General features: G+C 33.2%; 4 protein-coding genes across 4 annotated transcripts; 1 reads left to right on the forward strand and 3 right to left on the reverse strand.

Moving 5' to 3' along the window:
- Positions 1-489: 489 nt before the first annotated feature.
- LOC139900424 (uncharacterized mitochondrial protein AtMg01250-like) lies at positions 490-894 on the reverse strand. The gene has a single exon (XM_071883196.1). It carries the CDS (start codon positions 892-894, stop codon positions 490-492), a length of 405 nt encoding a protein of 134 aa, XP_071739297.1.
- A 1,859-nt stretch (positions 895-2,753) lies between these two features.
- LOC139896857 (uncharacterized) lies at positions 2,754-5,431 on the reverse strand. Its single transcript, XM_071879502.1, has 4 exons — positions 5,326-5,431; positions 4,442-4,536; positions 3,882-4,147; positions 2,754-3,795 (listed from the first exon to the last, which is right to left on the reverse strand). The coding sequence occupies exons 1-4, from the start codon at positions 5,353-5,355 to the stop codon at positions 2,981-2,983; spliced, it is 1,206 nt and encodes a 401-aa protein (XP_071735603.1). The 5' UTR covers positions 5,356-5,431; the 3' UTR covers positions 2,754-2,980.
- Positions 5,432-8,290: 2,859 nt separating this feature from the next.
- On the forward strand, positions 8,291-10,414 carry LOC139896858 (uncharacterized). The gene has a single exon (XM_071879503.1). It carries the CDS (start codon positions 8,307-8,309, stop codon positions 9,813-9,815), a length of 1,509 nt encoding a protein of 502 aa, XP_071735604.1. The 5' UTR covers positions 8,291-8,306; the 3' UTR covers positions 9,816-10,414.
- Positions 10,415-10,444: 30 nt separating this feature from the next.
- On the reverse strand, positions 10,445-13,459 carry LOC139896859 (beta-glucuronosyltransferase GlcAT14A). Its single transcript, XM_071879504.1, has 4 exons — positions 12,672-13,459; positions 11,602-11,677; positions 11,403-11,518; positions 10,445-11,251 (listed from the first exon to the last, which is right to left on the reverse strand). The coding sequence occupies exons 1-4, from the start codon at positions 13,165-13,167 to the stop codon at positions 10,737-10,739; spliced, it is 1,203 nt and encodes a 400-aa protein (XP_071735605.1). The 5' UTR covers positions 13,168-13,459; the 3' UTR covers positions 10,445-10,736.
- Positions 13,460-24,032: the final 10,573 nt, after the last annotated feature.

Raw genomic sequence — 24,032 nt, forward strand, 5'->3', positions numbered from 1 at the left:
GATACTTACTTATCATAATCTCATGTTAACCATATGTATATCCATATATATATCGTCATGTCGTTTTTACAAGTTTTAACGTTCGTGAATCGCCGGTCAACTTGGGTGGTCAATTGTCTATATGAAACATATTTCAATTAATCAAGTCTTAACAAGTTTGATTGCTTAACATGTTGGAAACATTTAATCATGTAAATATCAATCTCAATTAATATATATAAACATGGAAAAGTTCGGGTCACTACACGACGGACCACGAAAGAGTGAAAAGTAATATAGCGGTAAGCTATTTAGGACCGACTTAACTAACGTTAACCTTCCACCGAAAGAGACCGTTTTCGTTTTCCAATCCGCAAGCCTAGAATTAAACTTCTCAATGACGGTGTTCCAACTCTCAACCCGATTCATGTTTTGCCCTATAGGTAACCCAAGATACGTACAAGGGAATTCACCAACTTTACATTTAACTCGTTGAGCCATTCGATCCACTTAATCTCTTTTCACACCAATACCAAAAATTTGACTTTTGTGATAATTAATTTTGAGACCGGAGACCCTTTCGAAACAATTAAGAAGCTTCATAAGGTTATTGAAATTTTGTCTCCCCCATTCCCCAATAAATAAAGTATCATCCGCATATTGCAAGTGGGAAACTAGTATTTTGTCCGACCCAATCTCAACTCCCTTTAGAAGTCCACTCTCGGTAGCTTTTTTAGCAAGTAAATTTAGTCCTTCGGCCGCAATAATGAAGAGAAATGGTGAAAGAGGATCACCTTGTCGAACTCCTTTCTCGAGATTAAATTCTTGCGTGGGAGAGCCATTCACTAAAACAGAGATAGATGCCGACTTGAAACAAGCAAGCATCCATTTTCGCCATTTGTCCCCGAACCCCATTTTTTCCATTATTTGTAGAAGAAATTCCCAAATTAGGCTATCAAATGCCTTCTCGAAATCGACTTTGAACATAAGACCCTTTTTCGGTTCTTCTTGAGATAGTCGATAGTTTCATTTGGTATAAGCGCCCCGTCAAGAATATATCTCCCCTTTATGAACGCAGTTTGTTCCTTGCCAATAAGACTCGGAATGACCTTCCGCATTCGAATTGATAAGATCTTTGCAAGGATTTTATAATAGCTCCCTATTAAGCTAATCGGCCGAAAGTCGTTCAGATTAAGAGGGTCGGTCTTCTTTGGAACCAACGTGATGAATGAAGCATTGCACCCCTTGGAGATCTCGCACTTTTCCCAAAACCAATTAAGGGCATTCATTATCGTCTCTTCATTTTAAGCATTTTATACCAGCCAAATTCTCCTATCCATCAGAACTGTCATCAAACATTAAGGAGGCATTTACATATACATTTTACAAGGATTATTACATCTTTAAAAACCATCACTACAATCAGATATGAAAGCAACTATACATTCACCTTATATTGCCAAATCATCTAGAATCTCTAACTTAGACCCCTAATCAGTTAACTCAAACACTACAAATTGATCAATGTACATCAAAACTCCTTGTAAAACAAACAATTAACACATAATATAAGAAAATTAGGGTGTATTTGGCACACTAGCTTCTAAGAGCTTATCGGACTTAAGTTTATTTTTTTCATAAGCGCTAGCTTCTAACATTATTTGGTAGACAAATTTTTAGAAGTTTATGAAAAAAATAAACTCTGAAAAAATAAGCTACATAAACTTGCTTATAAAAATAAACTAGAAGCTTATAGAAGCTTACCATAGATGAATTTACATCATTGCTCCTTATATCATTATATATTATTTACTTTTTGTCCTTATAAGTCATTTTACATTCATAAGCTCTAACTACTTTACCAAACACTTATAAAACATAAGCTCCAACTTCGAGCTCAAAATATAAGCTCCAACTTTCAGCTCCAGCTACCGGTTAGTTTCATCTTGTGTAAGCAAAGGATAATCCAATGTACTAAGAAAATTACAGCAGCACGTAACATTATCTTCACTAGAGATTCTCAAGTCTCAACCACCAAACTAACCCTTGAGTGACCCTAGACACACCTATAGTCTCAACCACCAAACTAACCCTTGAGTGACCCTAGACCCACCTATTACGACACCCTTTTTTAGAGTTTTCCCTTTTTAGTATACAATAGAACTTTTACATTGATCTCACGATCTTCGTTCCTATTTCTCACCGGCAGTCCTTTACACTGTCGGATGTCCTTCTCGCCGCTTGAGTCCTTCACTTCTTTGGGTTATAACCAAATAAAAAATGATGTAATCTGATGAAAAAAGGTGTTATAGGGGATGAGTGATTTTCACAGTCGCACATAAATAATCACAAGCGGGAAAAATAACATTCATTGTCAATGAAGTTTGACAGATGATTATATCAAACCGTAAACCGGAAATTGATACTTCTAAATTCTACTATGTAATTATTGCAATTGAACAAGTATTATAATCTTCAAAGTTAATTTAAAATATACTGTAACCACCTGAACAAGCTCTTAGTTACATTCAAACTCGATCACCTGAACAAGCTCTCAGTTACATTCAAACTCGATATTCAAGCTGTTGAAATATAGCAGCTATAAAAATAAAAAATAAAGATTAAAACAAGTGTCCAGAAGTTTAGTGAATGAACACATATGGCATAACACAAAGTATGGGATCTCTAAAATTATATGTTAACATACTCTAAACAAGCTTTACTCAATTAAATAGTGATTAAAAACCAAAACAAGAACTGAAAAATAAATTTTGTCAAGTAAAGATCACTTTTTTCATCAAGTTCCTAAAAGTGATAATTCAAGTGAGTGTAACACAACATAAAAAACAACACATTGTTTTGTTTTCTTCTGAATATAAAAATTTTCCAACTTGCAAGTTCTTTCGAGTTTAATATCAAATCTGTTTCCTTCTGATCCTCAAAAGCTTATTCAACCAATAAATCAACACAACACCTGAAAAATCATTAAAAAAACGCCAGCTCAGCTCCATCTTCTTCGGTCTTCTTCCTCATCCACAGGAGTATACCACGAAGGCCGCCTTTTTGAGTTACTCAATCTATAATTCAAGTAAATTTCTTCATTACATAATGACCTTGTAGCCACAAGTGCAAGACTTTTCATAATCGGTCCTTCCATTTGACCATCACTCGAGCCTGATCCAGATTTAAACCAAAAACTCCCAAACCTTTTCATCTTTACTTCATCCGTACCCCCAAAAACTACATTCGGTATATAAACTCTCATACCCTTTTCATTCAAAGGAAAATCATAAGGACAAACCATAACATTAGGCTCGACACCTGTCATTGGATGGTTCGCAAAATGAGCTAACGCTAACGGATTTCTCCTCTCCAAAACCTCACCGTTCGACCCTAACTTTGACCCTTCTAATGGTTTGCTTAACATCTTCCAAACCCGGTCTGACCCCGTCTCAGAAGGTTGTGCACTTGGGTTAGCCCGATAAACACTCGAATGGCCCCACGGTTCCCTGGTTTCGCCACCTGTACCCCACGGTTGAGCGTTAATCACTGTCCCATCGTATCTTGTGATAAGATAAGGATTTTGTGCATCGACTCTCGGGTAACCAGGAATATAACGGTAATACGCTGGAGAGTAAATTACACCCGGGTAAAATGCAATTACTGAACCAACATCTGCTTCACCATCTATAAATAACCCCCGGCCCGCTTGTTCGTGTTGAATTTGAGACGGTTTAATCTCAAGGGTGTAGCCGATTAAATCTTTCAATCTCTTGGATGACTCTGCAAATGTCAACTGTTTTGTCTCGGGTACATCTGTGCTGAAAGTTTCATGATTAATAAGATTCTAATAGGATTTCAAAACATGATTAAATTTAAACATTCGTGTAACGAAATGTTACCGGGACTTGTTTTTGATGTAGCGGTTCTACCAACAGCGAGACTAAGGCCACTGGGGCGAGGAGTTGTAGTGTTCTTTTGAGATGATTCATGGTTAGATTTTGAGTCTGGAAGAAGAATTTGATCCATTGATTTGCAGAAATTTGTGATCTGATAATGGATGTTTTCTTGAACCTGTCGTTCTTGATCTGCTAATTCGGCCTTGGTTGCCATGTTAATGATTTCCTCTATATCTTCTTCTTCTGCATCCTTTCCTACTCGATTATAGCTGCAAACAAAACGATAGATTACCAATTAATTTTCTTGCCATGTTTATATTTATATTTATGTATAGCACAACAAATTGCTTATTATCGGGATAGCACAATAACCAAAAGGTTGTGAATTTATGTCTCACTTGAGATAGATCTGTAAATATTATGCAGACATTTAGTGTAGATAGATAAGTGTGTAAGCTTTGCTTTCTAGAATTTTTTTTTTTTTTTATTATTATTTTTTTTTTTTATTATTATTATTTTTTCTTTAGAATACGAGTGATGACAAGAACTTTGCAAAACAATACCTGGTATAAAGAAAAAGGCGATTAATGTCTGCTTCGAATTGAAGGCGTCGTGGCTCTTTTGCAAATGTCGGGCTTTTAGCAAGTGTACCCACAAACTAGTAATACAGCAAGAACAACAAAAATGAACACAACATAAGGTAGCTAACATAGTTAAGCATAATAACATTCTTTTTATGACACATAATACTCATATCTGAATCGATTGAACCAACATTGCGCCCAAACCGATAAACTTCTGGTTTTAACATCAAATGTAGAAGCTTTCCAACGCAAAAACTACTTATGTGTTATTCGTGATATTTAAGCATAACTTCATTCATGTAGTATACAACAATACAGTTTAAAATATCAAAGTTCTTCAATAGAAGCCCTAAGATTATATAAATATAGCTGCAACAGTTTGGAGCCAATCGTCTCAGCCTAATCATCAATAATTATGGTAGGCTGGTAGTTTGCAGACAAGGTCAACATAGTTGACTAGGGTGGGATTTACCCCAACAAATTACACATTAATTGAAATTAGTTACTTGAACATTTTTTTCTACTATTTAGTATGAAGTTCAAATTTAGAAAAACCGAAAGTCAGGTGTTAGTTCTGTACTGAATTAAGTAAGAACTCACTGTTTTGTATACCTACCATTGTCAATTTTTTTTATTTATACAAAATGTGAGGTGAAGCAAATATCAACATTACTAAGTACATAACAGTATGAATCAGTGTAAGACTGTGAGGTAACAATTATAGCATCGCACACATTTGAATAGTGAAATTGACGGTTCAAATTGAGAAAACCTAAATTAAAGGAGAAAATAAAACCTGAATCGACTGTGAAATTGTTGGTTAGCGTTAGCTTAAAAGGAGATAAATATAAAATAATAAAAACCTGTTGAAATTTCTGGAAGAGAGTCCCCATCAAGTTTTGTTCGGATCTCAGCCCCCTTGTTGGTTTCTTTCAGTCTTGGCTTCTAAAAATGAAGCAGGTTTTGACAAGAAAAGGGGGAACGGCAAAAGATGGGGAGCCAAAACTTTTAAGACACCTATGGTTAGTTACCAGCTCATTACGGCACCACTTAATTACCCGCGTTAGTTATTCGCTTTCACCATAGATTTAACGGATGAGTTATAGAAATTGCGGATCCCAGTACTTTTTATTGTTGGACTTGATGCTTTATTGCTTGTACGTTGTATATTAAGAGGAGTATTGTTTTAGTCATGATAGGGAGTGTTTAGTTATGAGTTAGTTATAGGATATTTGTGTTGATGTGGCAGTGATGTGGAAGGTTAAGAGGGTGAATAGTTTAGTTACGATAGGGAGTGGCCTAAAGCTAAAAACTAAATAGAATTATTATTTTTTCTTGGGCAAAAAATATATAAATATAAATATAAACTAGAGCTGAAGCTGGAACTTCTTAGTTGGAGCTTATTATTTTCTACAAGTGTTTGATAAACTAGCTGGAGCATATTTTTCAATTCATAAGCTCTACTTTTTTTCATAAGTTACTAGAAGTAGCTTATTTTTCTAGAGCTTATGATTTTCATAAGCTCTACTTTTTATGTTTATCAAACAAAGCTTATTTCTTGGAGCTTATTAAAATCATAAGCTCAAGCTCCTAGAAGCCCTCATAAGCTCTTGGCCAAACACACCCTATGTGTGAAGACGAAAATGCGGCGAGTCTACATATACGGTAGTCATTCCGAAACTACTAATGGCCCCGGATAAACTTTAGTCTTCGGTTCCACAAATTAATTATGTAACGTAATTAATTTCGTAAAAAGAATCCATATTTGAATATTAATAATATAATAATTATAATTTTAATTACTATATTAAAAGTAAATAATAATAATTAAGTTCGTTCAAAGTTGAGTATTTATATTTATATTTTTATTAATAATAGTAGTAATTAGTAATAATAATTGTTTTTTATATTTTTTTTAGAAAATTAAAATTACAATTTAGGAGAGATTAATATTTTTTTTATAAAAGATTTCGTATTAGTTTTTAAATTAAATTAATATATAATTATGACATCATCATTATGAAAATTAGAGGATAATTAGCTTAATGATGATATCATCATTTTAGAGCTTTATATGACTATATAGATATAAAATATAAATAAATATAATATAAATATAAATAATAAATATATCAAAATGTAATATAACTAAATTATCACGAGTGTTATGGTTGTTTATATCCAACTTCTTCTGTGTAACAAAATCCTACAACCCTTACAAACTAATCACAATGAGCCACTTTGACTAATTACACAAATCAACGGTACAAGTCAATGAATTCTAGTTGGCTATGTGTGAAGATGAAAATGCTGCCAATCTATCATATACGGTAGTCATCCCGAAACTACTAATAGCTCCGGATAAACTTTAGTCTTCGGACCCACCAAACTAGGCACTCGCAATTTGGGGGCAAACACTCAATCTCGAAGACATAAGACAAGCGAGAGCTCTCTTCCATAAACCCAACAATGATGAAACTGCAACAATGAACTCCCATTCCGCCTAAACCCTAAAAAGACATCAAAACCTCAATGAGAAAACAAGTCATTGGATGTATGTAGTCGCTACAACGGTAAACAAAACCATGAAGCATAGGAAGTAAGAAACACATGCCGAGTGTCGAAGAAACAAACAATCTCAACGATCCATCCCGGGCGAATGGTATGTCAAAGAGATGCAGTAAAGAAACCCGTAGAAGAATCAAAACGGGATGCCACCACAAAAAAGCAGCGAAAAAGAAAACCGAGCGATGCAAAACTTTTACTAAACCAAAAACAATGAGAGACTGCATTTTCTAAGCACTGTCATTAATATGTATAAAAAGTGTAATAAAATCACTTAATTATCATTTTTTCTAATCACGATTATTTAATTATATGCGAGATGTATTCATTTGAATCCTTGTTTTAAGTTGAGAACCAAGAAATCTCAGCCCTTGGATCATGTGATGGGCGGGACAATCACATGTGATTACCAACCTTGGATCACATATGATTAACGATTAGGATTAAAACACAAAAATAAAGGAAGTGTAATCTGTTAATCACATGTGATTATATTAATCTAAGGGCTGCTAATCACATGTGACTGTTCCTTTATTTTTATGTTTTAATCTTGATCGTTAATCACATGTGATTCAAGGCTGGTAATCGCATGTGATTGTCCCGCCCATCACATGATCAAAGAGTTGAGATTTATCCATTGAATCTCAATTTAAATTAAGGATGCAAATGAATATTTACTAGTTATATGCCTCAAACATATATTTCAAATTGAAAAGGGAGATGATATTGCCAACATTAAATTTACTTCTTCCACCAAAATTATCTAAACTACCCTTAATGAATGTCTTACACAAAACTTGTAAAACTTTTTATAATAATTTATTAAAGGGTATTCTGGGAAATAAACATCAAAATATGGTGAAAGAAGTAAATTTGATGTTGGCAATATCATCTCCCAATTAAAAACTCTATAGCGAAAGTAAGTCATCAAAAGATAAAAAGTCATAACAAGAGTACAACTAAAGAATCATCGCGGCTCGAGTCTAGAAAACAAAGCAATTGAAGACAACAAACGACGGGTCTACACTATCTACGCTCGAACCAAACCGGAGGAAACAAACCAACAATACAAACGAAACCCGAGCAGCAACAATACAAACGAAACCCGAGCAGCAACAATACAAACCAAACCCAGTTTCTAAACAACACCACTGAATATATATATATATATATATATATATATATATATATATATATATATATATATATATATATATATATATATATATATATATATATATATTCAAATTTCATTCTCCGTAATATATTTCTCTTAACAATGGCGCTCTCGCAACTTTTCAAACGCTCAACAAGAACACTTGGATTACTTCAATCTTCCATTCACTCATCATCATGTGCATTAATCTCTGCAAACAGCAGCTCAACTGAAAGCATCAATAACCCAATTGAATCAACCCACCAAATCAACACTGAAGCAGATAAACTCATCAAATTAATCACAACTAATCATGATCCTTCAAAGCTTCAATCTTTATTCAACTCAACTCAAATTCAACTCACCCCACCTCTTGTTCTTCAAGTTTTAAACAAACTAACCAATGCAGGCGTTTTTGCACTTTCTTTCTTCAAATGGGCCGAAACACAGCCCGGATTCAAACACAATACAGATACTTACAACGCTTTGATTGAAGCGTTAGGTAAGATCAAACAGTTCAAGATCATATGGACGTTAGTTAATGACATGAAATTGAAAAAAGTGTTGGATAAAACCACATTTGTTCTAATTTCGAGACGATACGCGAGAGCGAAAAAGGTGAAAGAGGCGATTGAGGCGTTTGAGAGGATGGAGAAGTTCGGATTGAAGCCGGAACTTGTTGATCGTAATAGGTTTTTGGATTGTTTATGTAAGTCGAGGCAAGTTGAGAGTGCACACCAACTGTTCGATAAAATGAAAAAGAGAAAGTTTAAACATGATATTAAGTCGTATACGATATTGTTAGAGGGATGGGGTCAAGAAATGAATTTGTTGAAGTTGGATGAAGTTTATAGAGAAATGAAAGCGGATGGGTTTGAACCGGATGTTGTTGTTTATGGGATCATTATAAATGCATATTGCAAAGCGAAAAAGTATGATCTAGCTATGAACAAGTTTGATGAAATGAAATTGAAGAATGTAGAGCCGACCCCGCATATATATTGTACTTTGATTAATGGGTTAGGGTCCGAAAAGAGACTAAGTGAATCTTTGATGTTTTTTGATATGTGGAAGTCTTGTGGGCATGCTCCCGAGGCTCCAACTTATAATGCGATTGTGGGGGCTTATTGTTGGTCGATGCAAATAGATGACGCTTTTAGGGTAATTGGCGAGATGAGGGCTTGCGGGGTCGGGCCAAATTCGCGTACTTTTGATATAATACTTCATCACTTAGTCAAAGGGGGGAGAACAAAGGAGGCTTATAGTGTTTTTACGCGAATGCGAGATGAGTTTTGGTGCGATCCTAGCGTGAGTACTTATGAGATCATGGTGAGAATGTTTTGTAACGAAGGTAGGATGGAAATGGCGTTAAACGTGTGGGAAAAGATGAAATGTGAAGGAGTTCTGCCTGGAATGCATATGTTTGCTACTTTGATTAATGGTTTGTGTCGCGAGAAAAAGTTGCAGGAAGCTTGTAAATATTTTGAAGAGATGTTGGATATGGGGATAAGGCCCCCTACTCATATGTTCAATAAGCTAAAACAAGCTCTTGTTGATGAAGGAAAAGAGGATATTGTAGTGATATTAACGCATAGGCTTGAGAAACTGAAAACACTTTTAGTGGTTACTTGAGAAAGTGATAAAGTTCTTTCAAGCAAGTTCATTTTTTTGAAGTGAAAGTTATTTATAGGACGAGTTTTGTAACAGTCATTAGAATGTGTAAAATAAACTTATACAAGAGGTAGGAAAAAAAACAATGTCTTTTGACATTAAATCTTCTTTTTTCTCAAAACGTGTAGATCTGCACGTAAACACCGTGTTAGACTATGGCAACCCACCAAACTCATTCCGTAAGAGTCAGATGTCCGTGAAATACTGAATAACCCATGAGTCGATACGAGTCTATTTTGAAGGCTTACTCCGAGTGACAAGTATAATACCCGATGTATCGGGTGATTAGATGTACAAGCAGGTTGATTACAGCCCGGAAGTCAAAGGTAAAATACTTGTTCCTCAAGAGACTCGAGCATGCACCAATTTCTCACATGGGGTCCAACTTTAAAGGTAATGACTACCGGTTGAGCTATTGCTCATTGGTTTAAATGTTCTATTTCATACTTAATTTATGTTTCATATAAGATGAATAGTTGTAAAGGTCAACTTAGACAACTGAAATATCTTAACACTTGTATGGAGTAGTTGCACTTTGCAGAACAAAATGTATTCCTTCAAGCTTATCTGATACATATAATACTGGTTTCTAACTTAAACATGAATTACTTTAAATAAACAAAGAGCCCTTTACATGAATAAATCATATTTGTGATATTACAATCAGAGAAACAGAGAACAAAGAAAGATAGAAGTGCATTACAAGATTGCAAACTGGTTTTCAAAATGAGAGGATTCCTCTTATTTGTGTATTAATTTCATCATTACCACTTTACAACAAAACTTGTAACTCAACACAAACAGAAGGAACCCCCATATCAAAAGAATCTGTAAACAACAAACAATGCATCTTCAAAACAATATCAAGTTTCCATCTTTTTTTCATTTGCATTGATTTGATTCTAATGTTGAATCATCTACCATGGTTTTTAACGATTCCGCAAACTTCTTGACTTGATTTCCCGGTCTCAAAACGTTTACATCATCCCATTGTGAACACGGGTCCACAAACCAGCTTTTTCTTGCGGTGCACCATGCACCTGGGGCGGCTCGGTTACCACTTCGTTTCAAGATTTTGCTATCAACCATGTCAAGTACTGGGTCGTTTTTCGCAAACTGTCTTGCAAAAGCAGCGCCACTTTGAACCATTTGGTCAAAGTTTGACTTGTCAAGAAAAAGTGGCTCCATTTTAGGAGGGTTGTCCCAGACCATGAACCTTAGATCCGCGTTAATGGTTGTGTTTTTGAACTCGGGTGTGTTACAAATTACTGTATGAAAGTAGACTTCTTGAGCCAAAATCATGTTGTTAACATACATTAAGAGCGTTCGAGGGAGATTATCCCATGCAAAGATGCAGTATTCAAGAAACGGCCGACTCAAAATCACCCATGGAGATCCTGAAAGATCAAGAAAATATTAAATTCACATGTTTGACCAATTATAACATAACATAAACCAATTTGACCCGTTCATATGTAAATCGGTCAAAATGATCACTTCCCGACATCTAGCTTAAGTTACACATGCAAAAGAGGAAAGAGAATTTGCCTGTGAAAACTTTAAAGGCGTTAGGCAATGGGCGTTTTTCGGTCGCACGAAATATTTGAGTTCGCCTTGCTAAGTAAAGACCTGGATCAACCACGATCGGCCGCATACGTTGATCCCTAAATAAATATAGAGATGAGATAAGTTTTAAGTGGTTGAATTTTTGTAAAAACAAACAAAAAGTCACATGGAAATATCTTACTCTTTCCATCCGAGGTCACTAGTATGATCAACAAAATTGGCATCTCTGCTAATAGACGAGAATGCATGAGATAAATCTGATCCCCCAAAAAAAAAAAAAATAGTATCAGCAATAAGCAATATACATGATTCAATAGAGTAAACAATATAGGAGCATCAATTGGATCAAGAATTTTATTACAATTCTTGAAGCCAATGTTATGTTTAAACCTTTTATAGCTCAGAACCATCAAACCTATTTATTACAATATCCAAACGAATGCACAAATCAATAGCATGAAAAAAATCAATGACACATGTGCGTACAAAATCAAAGTCTCTTGCACTTCTTAGTGTCCAACCCCATCTCTGACAATGTCATGATCAACTTAAGATAAGATGAACTCGACCCACACACATGACTACATGAGTCCACTTTAGTCATCAAGTATAATAGAATTACTACTCGCACCTTTATGATTATGTGCCTTAAAGCCATTGGGACCTAGCTTGACGCTTTGGTTTGCCTCGTACCAAATGAGAGCACTCTAAAAAAATGTCTATAGTTAACCTCACGAAATTGTAATACAAGGGCAAAGGTGAAACATAGTAAAGGAAAGGCCCATAGATCACATTCATGAGAACATGTTATATATAGGTGCAAAAAAACATATCAATCTCTTAACAACTTAAATCCTCGAAAATGCGGGCGCACGCGCGCGCACACATACAATATAGCTCTAGTACTCTAATATTGTCTCCTTATTTTAAGCACTATACCAACCAAATTCCCCTATCCAACAGATCAACATAACTCTAATCCAAAATTAAGGAGGCATTTACATATACGTTTTCACAATGATTAAATCTTCAAAAACCATCACTACAATCAGATATGAAAGCAATTATACATTCACCTTGGTTGACCTAATTGTCTAAAATCTCTAATTTAGACCACTAATCAGTTCACTCAATTACTACAAAATTGATCAATGTACATCAAAATACCTTGGAAAACCACAAATTAACAGCTAATATAAGAAAATTAGTCAGATTTAACATCAAATTATGCAATATATATAAAAAAGGTACCATCTTGTGTAATCAAAGGATAATCCAATGCACTAAGAGTAATAAACCAATCCCAATCACCATCCATTTTCAAAAAAATCGCAGCAGCACGTAAGATCGCCGCAATATTACTCGCACCCATATAAGTAGTAGCATCAGGTTTCCCAATTACATCAACATTTTCAAAAACCCTAATTGCAGGAACCGATTTCACCAACGAACTCAATCTCAACCGTTCATCTTCAGTACCTTCAGTTCCTATATGTAATAAATACCTATTTCTCGGATGATACACTGCCAATAACAACCTAAATACTCTGTCCACGTCACCATGGCTGCCGGAAATGTAATAAGCGAACGCCGGCGGGTAGCCGCGGCCACGGTGTACGGCGGAATATGGTTTATGTGAAGTGAATGTGTATGATGAATTGAAACCACAGATCGATGAGATAAATAATAGTAAGGAAATGAATGCTGCGAAAAACAGTGTAAACAGCCATTTCTTTTCATTTCCCATGATTCAAGTTTTGATATTGATTTCTTGATCGTAATCTTGGGAGCATGTGGATTAAAAAGGGGGAAATTTAGGGTTTCAATAATTGTTAAAAAAAAGGCATAAATTTTGGAGTGATTGACAACTGTGATTTACATTTAGTCACTGGGTTTTACTAATTGAGGTAGAAAGTTTGTAACTTGATACTTATTTGGGTATGTAGAGAACGAATGGTGAATTAGGGTTTGATGTGAATGGATTATGGATTAATGGTGGTTTTTTTGGTAGGTGTGAAGAAGGATTTGGATTTTTTGTATTAATTCAGAGGAAAAAAATTAATCTGAATCTATGCTGATTTTGTTGACAATCTTCAAAAGAAATACGTACTTAGTAAACAATTACTGACTCCGTCCATCTTAAGAGTCTACTGTTGACTTTTCAAAGTCTTTCTTTGTCAACTTTGACCGTAAATATTTTTAATTGTGCTATATAATAATTGATGAAACTTATATGAATGAATTGAGTTTTAAATGTGTTTTCATTCCATATAATTTTTATCAAGTATTATATAACACAAATAAAAGTATTTACGGTCAAAGTTGACAAAAAATGACTTTGAAAACTCAACAGTGAATACTTAAGATGGGACGGAGGGAGTATTCTAGATCGACTTTAATACCTTTTTTTAACCTAGTTACCATCTTTTTTTAACCGACTAATCTCAGAACGACAATCCATTTTGCGAGTAATCTTTAGTCATTACAGGCGAATCTCCATGACCATTGTGGAGAATAACTTTGTAGCTACATAGAAATCGAACCTTAGACCTCCACATTAGAATGCGAGAGTCTTACCATGTCACCACCAAACCCTTAACCTTCACAATGGAATCAAACCTTTGATCTCCACATGGATAGACTTTAATACTGTTAGTTATAGTTACAATCATAAAGAAAGCGCGGCCTTTTAGATTATGAACTCAAAAATTTAATTCTTCAATCCAAGATGTTTTAGATGATGATATCAACACAAAAGTTGCTTTAAATGTTGTATCTAATGCTCGTCAATCATCATTATAACCTAAAACATCATATAGATTTCGAATTTGAATGAAGAAACTTTTGACTTTTTTCTCAATCTTTGACTTACGAATTCGAGCTCAAATTTAAAAGTTGGAATTTGAAACTTTGCAGATATATTTACGAGATGAGAGTCTTCTTGGGGGTAATATCACCCACTAACCACAAATCCTTACGCCTTATGTGACATCTTGGTTTAATGGTTCGAGTATTTTGTGGTGTTTTTTTGTTTTAGCATTTCATATTGAATGGAAATATATTTGAGTGTTATTTCATTTCAATGATAAATCATGGCCGCAAAACAAACTTTTAAACACATTACATTCGCATAACAATGTTGAATTATGTGCTAAATGTAAGATCCTGAATTTTGTGCGTCAGAAAATGTTCCTGAAAGTGTCAGTAAATGTGTGCAGCAGACAGTGCCACTAAAAGTCAACCTAACACTTATGCATTTTCAGAATTCACATCAGAATCATAATCAATCAACTTCAGTCCCTGAACTTCAGAATCAGAAAAACTGGCGGGTTCCCTTTTCAGTTGTAGTGCGCGGCACTCACCCATTTGCGCGGCGCGCAAAACGTGCTGGCAGACAGCTTTGTGATTTTTAATATTTTAAGAGGGGTATTTGTGTCTTTTCACTTGGGGACGAATTTGTAGCCATAATATCATATTTGGATCCAGTTTTGAATCATTTTCACATCCACACAACACTCTCATTTCATTTTAGAGAGAGAAGGAGATTCTAGAGAGAGATTTGGAGATTTTGGGAAGATTGGAAGAAGAAGAGTGAATCAGGTCTAGTCGTGAGAGTTAAAGTTGTTCACCTCATTCACGGCTACGTTGTGGTATTGTTGGTAAGTTCTAACTCCGAATTTAATTGTTAAGATTCTTGTTCATGTTTAAGGTTTGAGCTAGTTAGGGTTCTAAACCTCATTTCTCATAAAATTGGGGGTTTTGTTGTATTGTTAGTGTAAGTACGTGAACCCGATTATTGTGGGTTTAGGGTTTGAGGACGAATTTGGAAGTATTTGTCATGGTTTGAGTGTTAAATCACTAGGTTGTAAGTTTGTTAGTGAATTTGGTGTTCTTAAGAACAAGTTTGCTAGTCAAATGGGTGTTGACCTTAAATGGTTGTCAAATTGGGTTTTGAGTCAAGTTTTGGTGAATCAAGTATGTAAATACTTGATTTAGGTGTTAATTGGTGTTTTGAAAATATAATCACTAGCCGTTAGTGATTATGGGCGTTTTTATGAATTGTGTCAAAAGGGGTTGACTTTGATTGGGTCGAAATTGGTAATGACACTAATTTTGGATTAAATGAATGTTAAACGCTTTTGTTAAGTGTTAAATGACGGTTTTTGAATGAAAGTAATCATGGGAAGTGATTTTGGGTTAAAATGGTATTTTAACAATAAGCCAAACGTGGTCAAACGCAAAATGGGTCAATATTATACGTGTTGGGGTTTTTGGGGTAAATGGCGTTTGAAATAATTACTACCTAAGTGGTAATTTAGTGTTAAGACATAAGTTGGTCTAATTGGTGTCAAGTATAATTTGGGTTAAGTTATACTTGTTTGTATGGGTCAAAATTACCACCCGTAGTGGTAATTGGTGAAGTCCACCTTAGGTGTCTAAATGGGCGGATTGTGGAGGTAGGTATAAACCCATGGTTAAGGGTGTTGGCGTCAAATTCTCTTGTAGAGAATGTATGTTGATTGTGTGTAAACCTATATGTGTATTATAGGTAAAAGCTTTCTCGGTTGCGTTTGGTGGAGATTTCGCGCATGGTTTGTAATGCTCGAGTTCACGAGGTGAGTGGAATAATTATATGTGTATGTATGTAATGTATTTACTTGAGTAGCGTGAGATGTGAAGTGTCGACGTGTTAAGACACCACGTTTCACGTGACGAGTGAAGTGTCGACGTGTTAAGACACCACTCGGGAAGTATGAGGGGTGAAGTGTCGACGTGCTAAGACACCACTCCGGAAAGTATGACGGGTGAAGTGTCGACATGTCAAGACACCACCCGGGGTGAAGTATCGACGTGCTAAGATGCCACCCGTGGGGGTTAGTGTACGACGTGTTAAGTGCACTAACGGTTGTTACGAACACCGATGGTCTTTCGCGAGCACCATTCCCTTGTGCGATTGGTTAACCATGGTTATGTGTTGTAGTGTAGCATAATATATTGTTCGGATTATATGCTACTGTTGTGCTAGCTTGTGGTATTGGAGATTTAGCGTTATACTTTGCGATGGTATGCTAATTATATTGCTAGCGTGTACGTGGTAATTGTGTAAGTGATTGCAAGTAAGTAGATTATATATGTATATGTATAATTATTGCATTCACTAAGCTTTATGCTTACCCCTCTCGTTGTTTACCTTTTTACAGGTATTGTGATTGTGAAGCTAGCTAGTTGTTAGACTAGAAGTGTAGGAGCGCATGGGCTCGATGGGGGTAGCTTATGGATATTTGGACGCAGATTGGGGACTTGGTAGTCCCCGAGATTATGCTTTTGGTATCGGGTTGGGTTATAGAGTCCTAACTCGTCTAAATGTATATTTGGGTCAAAATTACACTGTTTAGTTATATGGGTTGTTGAGACCTTTTCTTGTAAACTCGCAACCATTTGAATTATATGAGTTATGTCGGTAGTTGAACGAGTTAACATTTAAAGGATTTGTGTTTGAGAAAAATAGGCATGTGCATGTGAGTCAAAATGGGACAGCTACTTTTGTATACAAAAGCGCGCCGCGCATACCCTTGCGCGCTGCGCAAGTGGTCAAGTGCAGGTAGCTGTTACCGAGTTCAAGTTCTGTTTCTGTTTTATGTTATAAACCGCGTCGCGCACCCATATGCGCGCCGCTCATATGAACTGGCCAGATTTAATAATTGTTTTTTTAAAGCATGTTTTCTCGTGATACATTTTGGGGTCGTTACACTAAAAAAATTTCCGTTGAAGATTGGACATTTTTTCACACGATGGCAAGAGAGCAGCGCTACGGGCAAGACTTCCTGAAGGCTTTGTGTCATTCGAAGTATTTCGATGCCGAAAAATACGTGTTACTATTTTTAAATGTGAATTTTGAACTTTTAAATTTTACGTTAAATATAACTTTTACATGTTAATTACTATGCATATTTAAATACCATTTTGGTACTTCTTTTTATGTAACATCGTAATTATACTTAGGTATATTGAGAATATTTTGTGGCTAATATCACCTCAATAGCCATAACTTCTTACGTTTTTCGTGACATTTTGGTTTAATGAATCACGTATGTTGTGGCGCTTTTTTATTTCTCTTAATTCATAACGGTATTATCTGTTATTCTTTTAAAATTTCTTATTGAATACAATTATATTTTAATGTTTTTTCGTTTCGATAATAATTCATATTCGCAAAACACATTTTGAACACAATACAATCGCCACATAGCCGAGTTGAATTATGTAGTGAATGTGCTAGAAATATTTCGATTGAAGATTAGACCCATTTTCGAACGATGACAAGAGAAATGTAGAGACCCGTCCTAATCCTCCTGGACGAAGTCTTCAACAGATGGTCCCATTGCGAGGTACTGACCTCTATATGCCATGAATGACTCCATGTAATATCTTTAAAATGAGCAAATACACAGCGGAAGATTTCTTTAATACATGAGAATAAACATATTTTAAAAGTGTCAACCAAAAGGTTGGTGAGTTCATAGGTTTATCATAAACAATAAAATTCATAATTTTGATAGACCACAAGATTTAAATACAGTTCACCTATCACATGTACAAAACCATTTTTCATAATGCTTAGTAGAGTAGGTTCGTATCATTTTCTCCCCCGTAGGTTGCCTCGCGATTTTTAAATAACCGTACACATATCTCGTGCACAAAAACAATACACATAACCTGTGTATAAAAATCATTATCTCGATACATAACATTCACTTTGCTTTCATAGCTTGGCTTGGTAACCGACCTTAACATATAATGCGCATCAATAATATCCCCAAACAGACCATCTCGTCTGTATAATAATAATAAACTTCGAAGTACTAAACACCACGCCCACTAGTCCTTCCGTCTAGTGAACATTCTGGGTGGGGGTGTTAAACCCGGTAGCTACCTTTAGGATTCGTGTGAATTAGGGCCATACCCAATTCTAATTCTTAGGTTACCAAGCAATAATAATCAGGGGAAAATATATTCATCAATTGGTGGCAATTATCATGTCCACATAATTCAATAATAATCCGCAGAACTTCCCTCTGCATAATAATTCATTCGAGGAATGTTTTGCTTGTGTCTATCTCGTCAAACATTTATAAAAGCTATTCATGTATTCTCAGTTCAAAATATATTTCAAAAGCATTTAATAGAGCAGTTATAAAAACAGCGCATGTATTCTCAGTCCCAAAAATGTAAAGAGTAAAAGGGAATCAAATGAACTCACAATACGATATTTTGTAGTAAAAATATGCATACGACGGAACTGAACAATGCAAGGTTGGCCTCAGATTCACGAACCTATATCAGTAATATATATCAAATAATATAAAGAACCTATATTAGTACAATATATATTTTAATTGTTATGTGTATATATATATATATATATATATATATATATATATATATATATATATATATATATATATATACTTTCATATTCTTCTTAATATTTTTATAATTAAAAAGTTAATTAAATATGTTAGACACTTATTTCAAAATATATTTATATATATATATTTAAGCTTATATAAGTTAAATTAGTATTTAAAAAAATAAAATGGTTTTATATCTATTAATATTTACATAACTTATAATTATAATCTTTTAATAAGGATTACTTATAATTATATTCATGGTATAGTTATCATATTTTCTATTTTTCTTATTATGTATATAATAAAATATTAGTAGTAGTAATAATAATAATAATAATAATAATAATAATAATAATAATAATGATGATAATAATAATAATAATAATAATAATAATAATAATAATAATAATAATAATAATAATAATAATAATAATAATAATAAGTAAACTACCTCAAAGAAGTAGTCCTAAAAAAACGCCCAAGCCCGGGTTTGAACCCGCGACGTCCCGCTAACCAGATAACGCTTTTAACCATTCTTTTGTCACCTCATTATATTTCTAGTAATTATAATCATCCTCACATCCATGATCATCATCACCATTACAATTATTCATCCTAATTCCCGGATCATTCTTATTACTATCATATCCGCCATCACCATTTATATTCGAACATTATCAACCTAATCAACACCATTATAATTCGTCTCGTCATCATCTTCTATCATTTATGATCATCCACCTTCATCATCTATACCATCATCTAAACGCTATCATCATCATCAATTAATATCATCATTCCCTTAAATATTTAATACAGCTCGATCACCTCTCTGTATTCTGGCCCAATACTTCGGCCTAACAGTAATTAATTGGCCCAACTGCATCGACCGGCCCAATTAAAGGGAACAATGTCCCGCTCGGTAGCTTATTTCTTTTTACAAAAAAAAAAAATTCATCTTTTAACTTTCTTTAAAACGGAGATCACGAAAATTTGTATACTTCCGTTACATTAATTTCGATAAGCATTCTTCAAGGAGGCCCTACAATCACTAATAATGTTAATCATCATTCCATCAATTCTTTAACTTCATGCGTTAACATGTCATTATTATATCAATATCATGATAATATGCTTCATAAAAAAAAAGAACGTCCCTAAATTGACTCCTTTTTTTGTCGGCCAAGATGCTAGAGCTTGTCCCACATTCACATGTCTTGAACTTTTATCTTGACAAATGTGCTGTACAATATATATCCCAAATACGAACGTCCCAAACATAACTTCTAATTCATATCTCGGCCCACAAATTTAATCCTGTACTCGTTATATATATTCACTGTATACATAATATCACATACACGTCATCAGTTTCCTATCATGGACTGCACTTGGTTCTTTCAATTAACTAATTACCCACTAACTCATGAATATGATACATGTCGGCCAATAAACTTCATGTTGTCCCACATGATTAAAAAAAACGCGTTATATATCTCTAATTATATCCAAGTTGAACGAGCTATATAAATGTTCTCGTCCCCCTTTTCATTTTGTTAAAGTGTTCAATTATAGTGGGTTTTGGAGCAGGAGAAAAAAATAGAAAGGGTGGTTGTAAAGTTAAAGATGGCAACGATGGTGGTGATTGGTTTGGTTAGCGGTGATGGCGGTTTGAGTTCATGGTGATGGTGGCAGATGGTTAAATGATGATTCGAAAATAAAGATAGAAGATGGTATTCGAACATATCTATAATCGAGGGTAATCGAAAAATAGAAACAAACAAAGAGATATAGTAGCAACTAAATTCAAGTGGGTTTCATCTTACCGTTCATGAAGAAGAGTTTTGATGGTGGTTGTGAGTGCAGTTGAAGAAGACCGAAAGAGATAGTGTTAGAGTGGTTGTTGATGGTAACAGAAACATGGGTAACCAAATAGCAAACAACAATGTGAAGGAGTTGCAAGTTGTGTGTGATGATACCCGCTGTGGGTTTTTATATCTATGTAAGTAATATATGCCAATGTATATGTATCTTAATATTTTTGTTTTATTTTTACAATTGCGGTAGCGAATATATATATATATATATATATATATATATATATATATATTGCATTTGAGTGATTGAAAATAGAACTCAAAGGTACGATCGATTTGTTTTATATTGAAAAAAAATGTCGACATGGTATTCTAGTGGAAGAAGAAGTCAGGAAGGAAAAACAAAACAGATAGTGACCTGTAACAAATTCGTACACTTATTTGATATTTGATTCTAATAAATTTTTGTTTTGTATCTGATTTGAGATCGACCTGTAGCAAATCTCTGACAGAAAGCAAAAAGAAATAAAAATAAAACTCGATTGTGATTGCTAACAAATTTTGCATCTGTCTGTTTGATTTATCTCATTGCTTTGTAGAAGGAATATATAGAGTGTGAGTATACAATGGATGCTGTAAGAAGGTTGTCTGTAGTGGTGATATGGGATTGACACGAAGAATCGATCAAGAATAAGAATCAAAAGAAAATTATCAAAATGAATAAAGCTGATCACGATGTCTAACTGAATTGTATCTGTAGTTGTTTTGTAGTGTAATTGATTTGTACTGAATTTGATTATATCTGATTTATGTATTTAACAATTTTGTTTGTAATCGTGACGTGACTAGGTACGTGATTTAATAGTTAAATTGATTCCAGTTGATTTGTGAAGTGGACCTTTACTCAATTTTGCCAGACAAGAAGTACATGTGTTATTTTCAGAAGAAATAAAAAAAAAATTGATAGTTATCTATCTGATTCGTACGATTTGGATATAGATATTTAACAAGAAACAAAACTTATAAAGAGAGTGATCTGCAAATTTGGATTGGAATCTGTCTGAAAGATTTTTATATATATAAATAATATTAATAATTAACAAATATAATTATATATTAATAATAATGATTCCTTTAATATTAATAATAATAAATAATAATAATAAGGCTAATAATAATTATTAACAATAATTTTAATGATAATATTAATAATGATAACATTAATGATAATAATAATAAGTTGTATCTTAATAAAAATAATAATACTTATAATAATTTTAATAGAAATAATAATTTTATTAATTATGATCATGATAAAAATAAAAATAAGACAATAATAATAATGTCAATACTTAATGATAATAATTTTTTTTAATATAACACAATAATATTACTACATGAAGTATTATAAATTTCTATATATATTATTTACAAATTTCTTACTTTATAATATATATATATATATATATATATATATATATATATATATATATATATATATATATATATATATATATATATATAGAAACATCTTACAAATTTATATTTATAGATATTCGTTCCTAACTTCATTTAATATCAATCAACCAACAATTGAGTGTTACTATTGTTTAATAACTAGATTCGAAGCCATATATGTATATTCAATATACTATATATATGAATACATTTTAATTATCAAGTTTTATTACATAACTGAATATACTATTTATATATTTTTAAACATATAAGTTTAATATCCTTATATATATTTACAAGTAATATTCTTATATATATATATATATATATATATATATATATATATATATATATATATGTCTAAAATAATAATTTCATTACTTACTATATTATTTTACATAAATATTTATAACAACCATTTCGTACTATAGTTTAATAACCTTTCAAGTAATATATATATATATATATATATATATATATATATATATATATATATATATATATATATATATATATATATATATATATATATATATATATATATCAATTTACAATTAGTTGTTCGTGAATCGTCGGAACTAGTCAAAGGTCAAATTAATTCATGCAAACGGTTCAAAATTTTTGAGACTCAACCTAACAGACTTTGTTTAAAGTATTAAATCGTATCAAGAGTTTGGTTTAAAATTAGTCAAAAATTTCCGGGTCATCACAGTATCTACCCGTTAAAGAAATTTCGTCCTGAAATTTGAGTGATGATTGTTAGAATTGAAATTAAGAATGTTTTAGTGCCAGATTTGAACTTAGATTCTTAATAGAAAGATTTTTTTTCATTTAAGAATGTTTTATCGACGAAGAATTAAAGATGTCTTCGAGGTTGATACGCAGATAGTTTTATGAATGCCCTTCTCTGGCCGAGTTTGGTTTCATGATGAATTTGAATCAAGTAATATGGTTCATGATGAATACAAGTCAAGTAACACGGTTTGTGGTGATGGTAATGTTGATCAAATATTACCATCATCACAATCCATTAGAACTTCCGCATGACTTAACATAATATAATCACGTTGATCAAGTGTCATTATATTACATTAACTCATGCTTTCATTCAAATATTACTCTAAAATATCAAAGGATTTAAAACTTCAGGGTTTCACTGAGATTTATAAATCAAAACAGTTTTTGATATGATTGATGTTGTTCGAGGTGGTGTACGAAATACTATTATTGTTTACTACGAAATACGACGAAATTACACAAGTTTTATTATTTATTTATATAGATGGGATATACCTAAACCTTGCTACAACACTATAGGCAGTGTACCTAATCGTTAGAGTAGTGTAGTTTTTAGTAAGTCCGGTTCGTTCCACAGGGAGCTAGCTGAGTTTAACGCTATATATATTTTAAAATATATTTGTATAAATATATATATATATATATATATATATATATATATATAAGTAGTATTATTATTATTATAAAAGGGGGTTTTTACCGTTTAGTGACCGCTTTGTCGATTTTATGTATTAAGTCACAATTAAAACCTAATGTAAAATATTAAATATAAATACAACTTAATTTAAAGCGTAAAGTAAATGACAATAAATAAAAGTGCGATAATTAAAAGTGTGATAATTAAAATGACGATAAATAAAAGTGCGATGAGATATAAAATAAAGGAATTATGCTTATTTAAACTTCCGTAATCATGATGTTCGACGTGTTGATTTTAATTTATTTCCATGGTTAATTGTCCTTTGTCCTGGATTATTCGATATGTCCATATGGTTTTTGTCCATAACAGTCCATCGGTCATAAATATAAAGTGCGAGTATCTTCGTCAAATTACCCTTATACCCGAAGTCAAATATTCCAACTAATTAAAGATTTAAAGTGTGACGCAGTTATCACTTCTGTCA

Source organism: Rutidosis leptorrhynchoides, chromosome 3 (assembly GCF_046630445.1).
Source record: "Rutidosis leptorrhynchoides isolate AG116_Rl617_1_P2 chromosome 3, CSIRO_AGI_Rlap_v1, whole genome shotgun sequence".
Lineage (NCBI taxonomy): Eukaryota > Viridiplantae > Streptophyta > Magnoliopsida > Asterales > Asteraceae > Rutidosis > Rutidosis leptorrhynchoides.

Bases quoted from the DNA above. Each gene is read 5' to 3' on its own strand.
- LOC139900424 (XM_071883196.1), bottom strand. From the start codon at position 894: ATGGGGTTCGGGGACAAATGGCGAAAATGGATGCTTGCTTGTTTCAAG.
- LOC139896857 (XM_071879502.1), bottom strand. From the start codon at position 5,355: ATGGGGACTCTCTTCCAGAAATTTCAACAG. The intron at 4,148-4,441 runs GTATTGTTTTGC...TTTTGTTTGCAG, and splicing joins CGCCTTTTTCTTTATACCAG to CTATAATCGAGTAGGAAAGG. The intron at 3,796-3,881 runs GTAACATTTCGT...CTTTCAGCACAG, and splicing joins TACATCAAAAACAAGTCCCG to ATGTACCCGAGACAAAACAG.
- LOC139896858 (XM_071879503.1), top strand. From the start codon at position 8,307: ATGGCGCTCTCGCAACTTTTCAAACGCTCAACAAGAACACTTGGATTA.
- LOC139896859 (XM_071879504.1), bottom strand. From the start codon at position 13,167: ATGGGAAATGAAAAGAAATGGCTGTTTACACTGTTTTTCGCAGCATTC. The intron at 11,678-12,671 runs GTACCTTTTTTA...TTGGGGGATCAG, and splicing joins TCCTTTGATTACACAAGATG to ATTTATCTCATGCATTCTCG. The intron at 11,519-11,601 runs GTAAGATATTTC...ATATTTATTTAG, and splicing joins AGTGACCTCGGATGGAAAGA to GGATCAACGTATGCGGCCGA.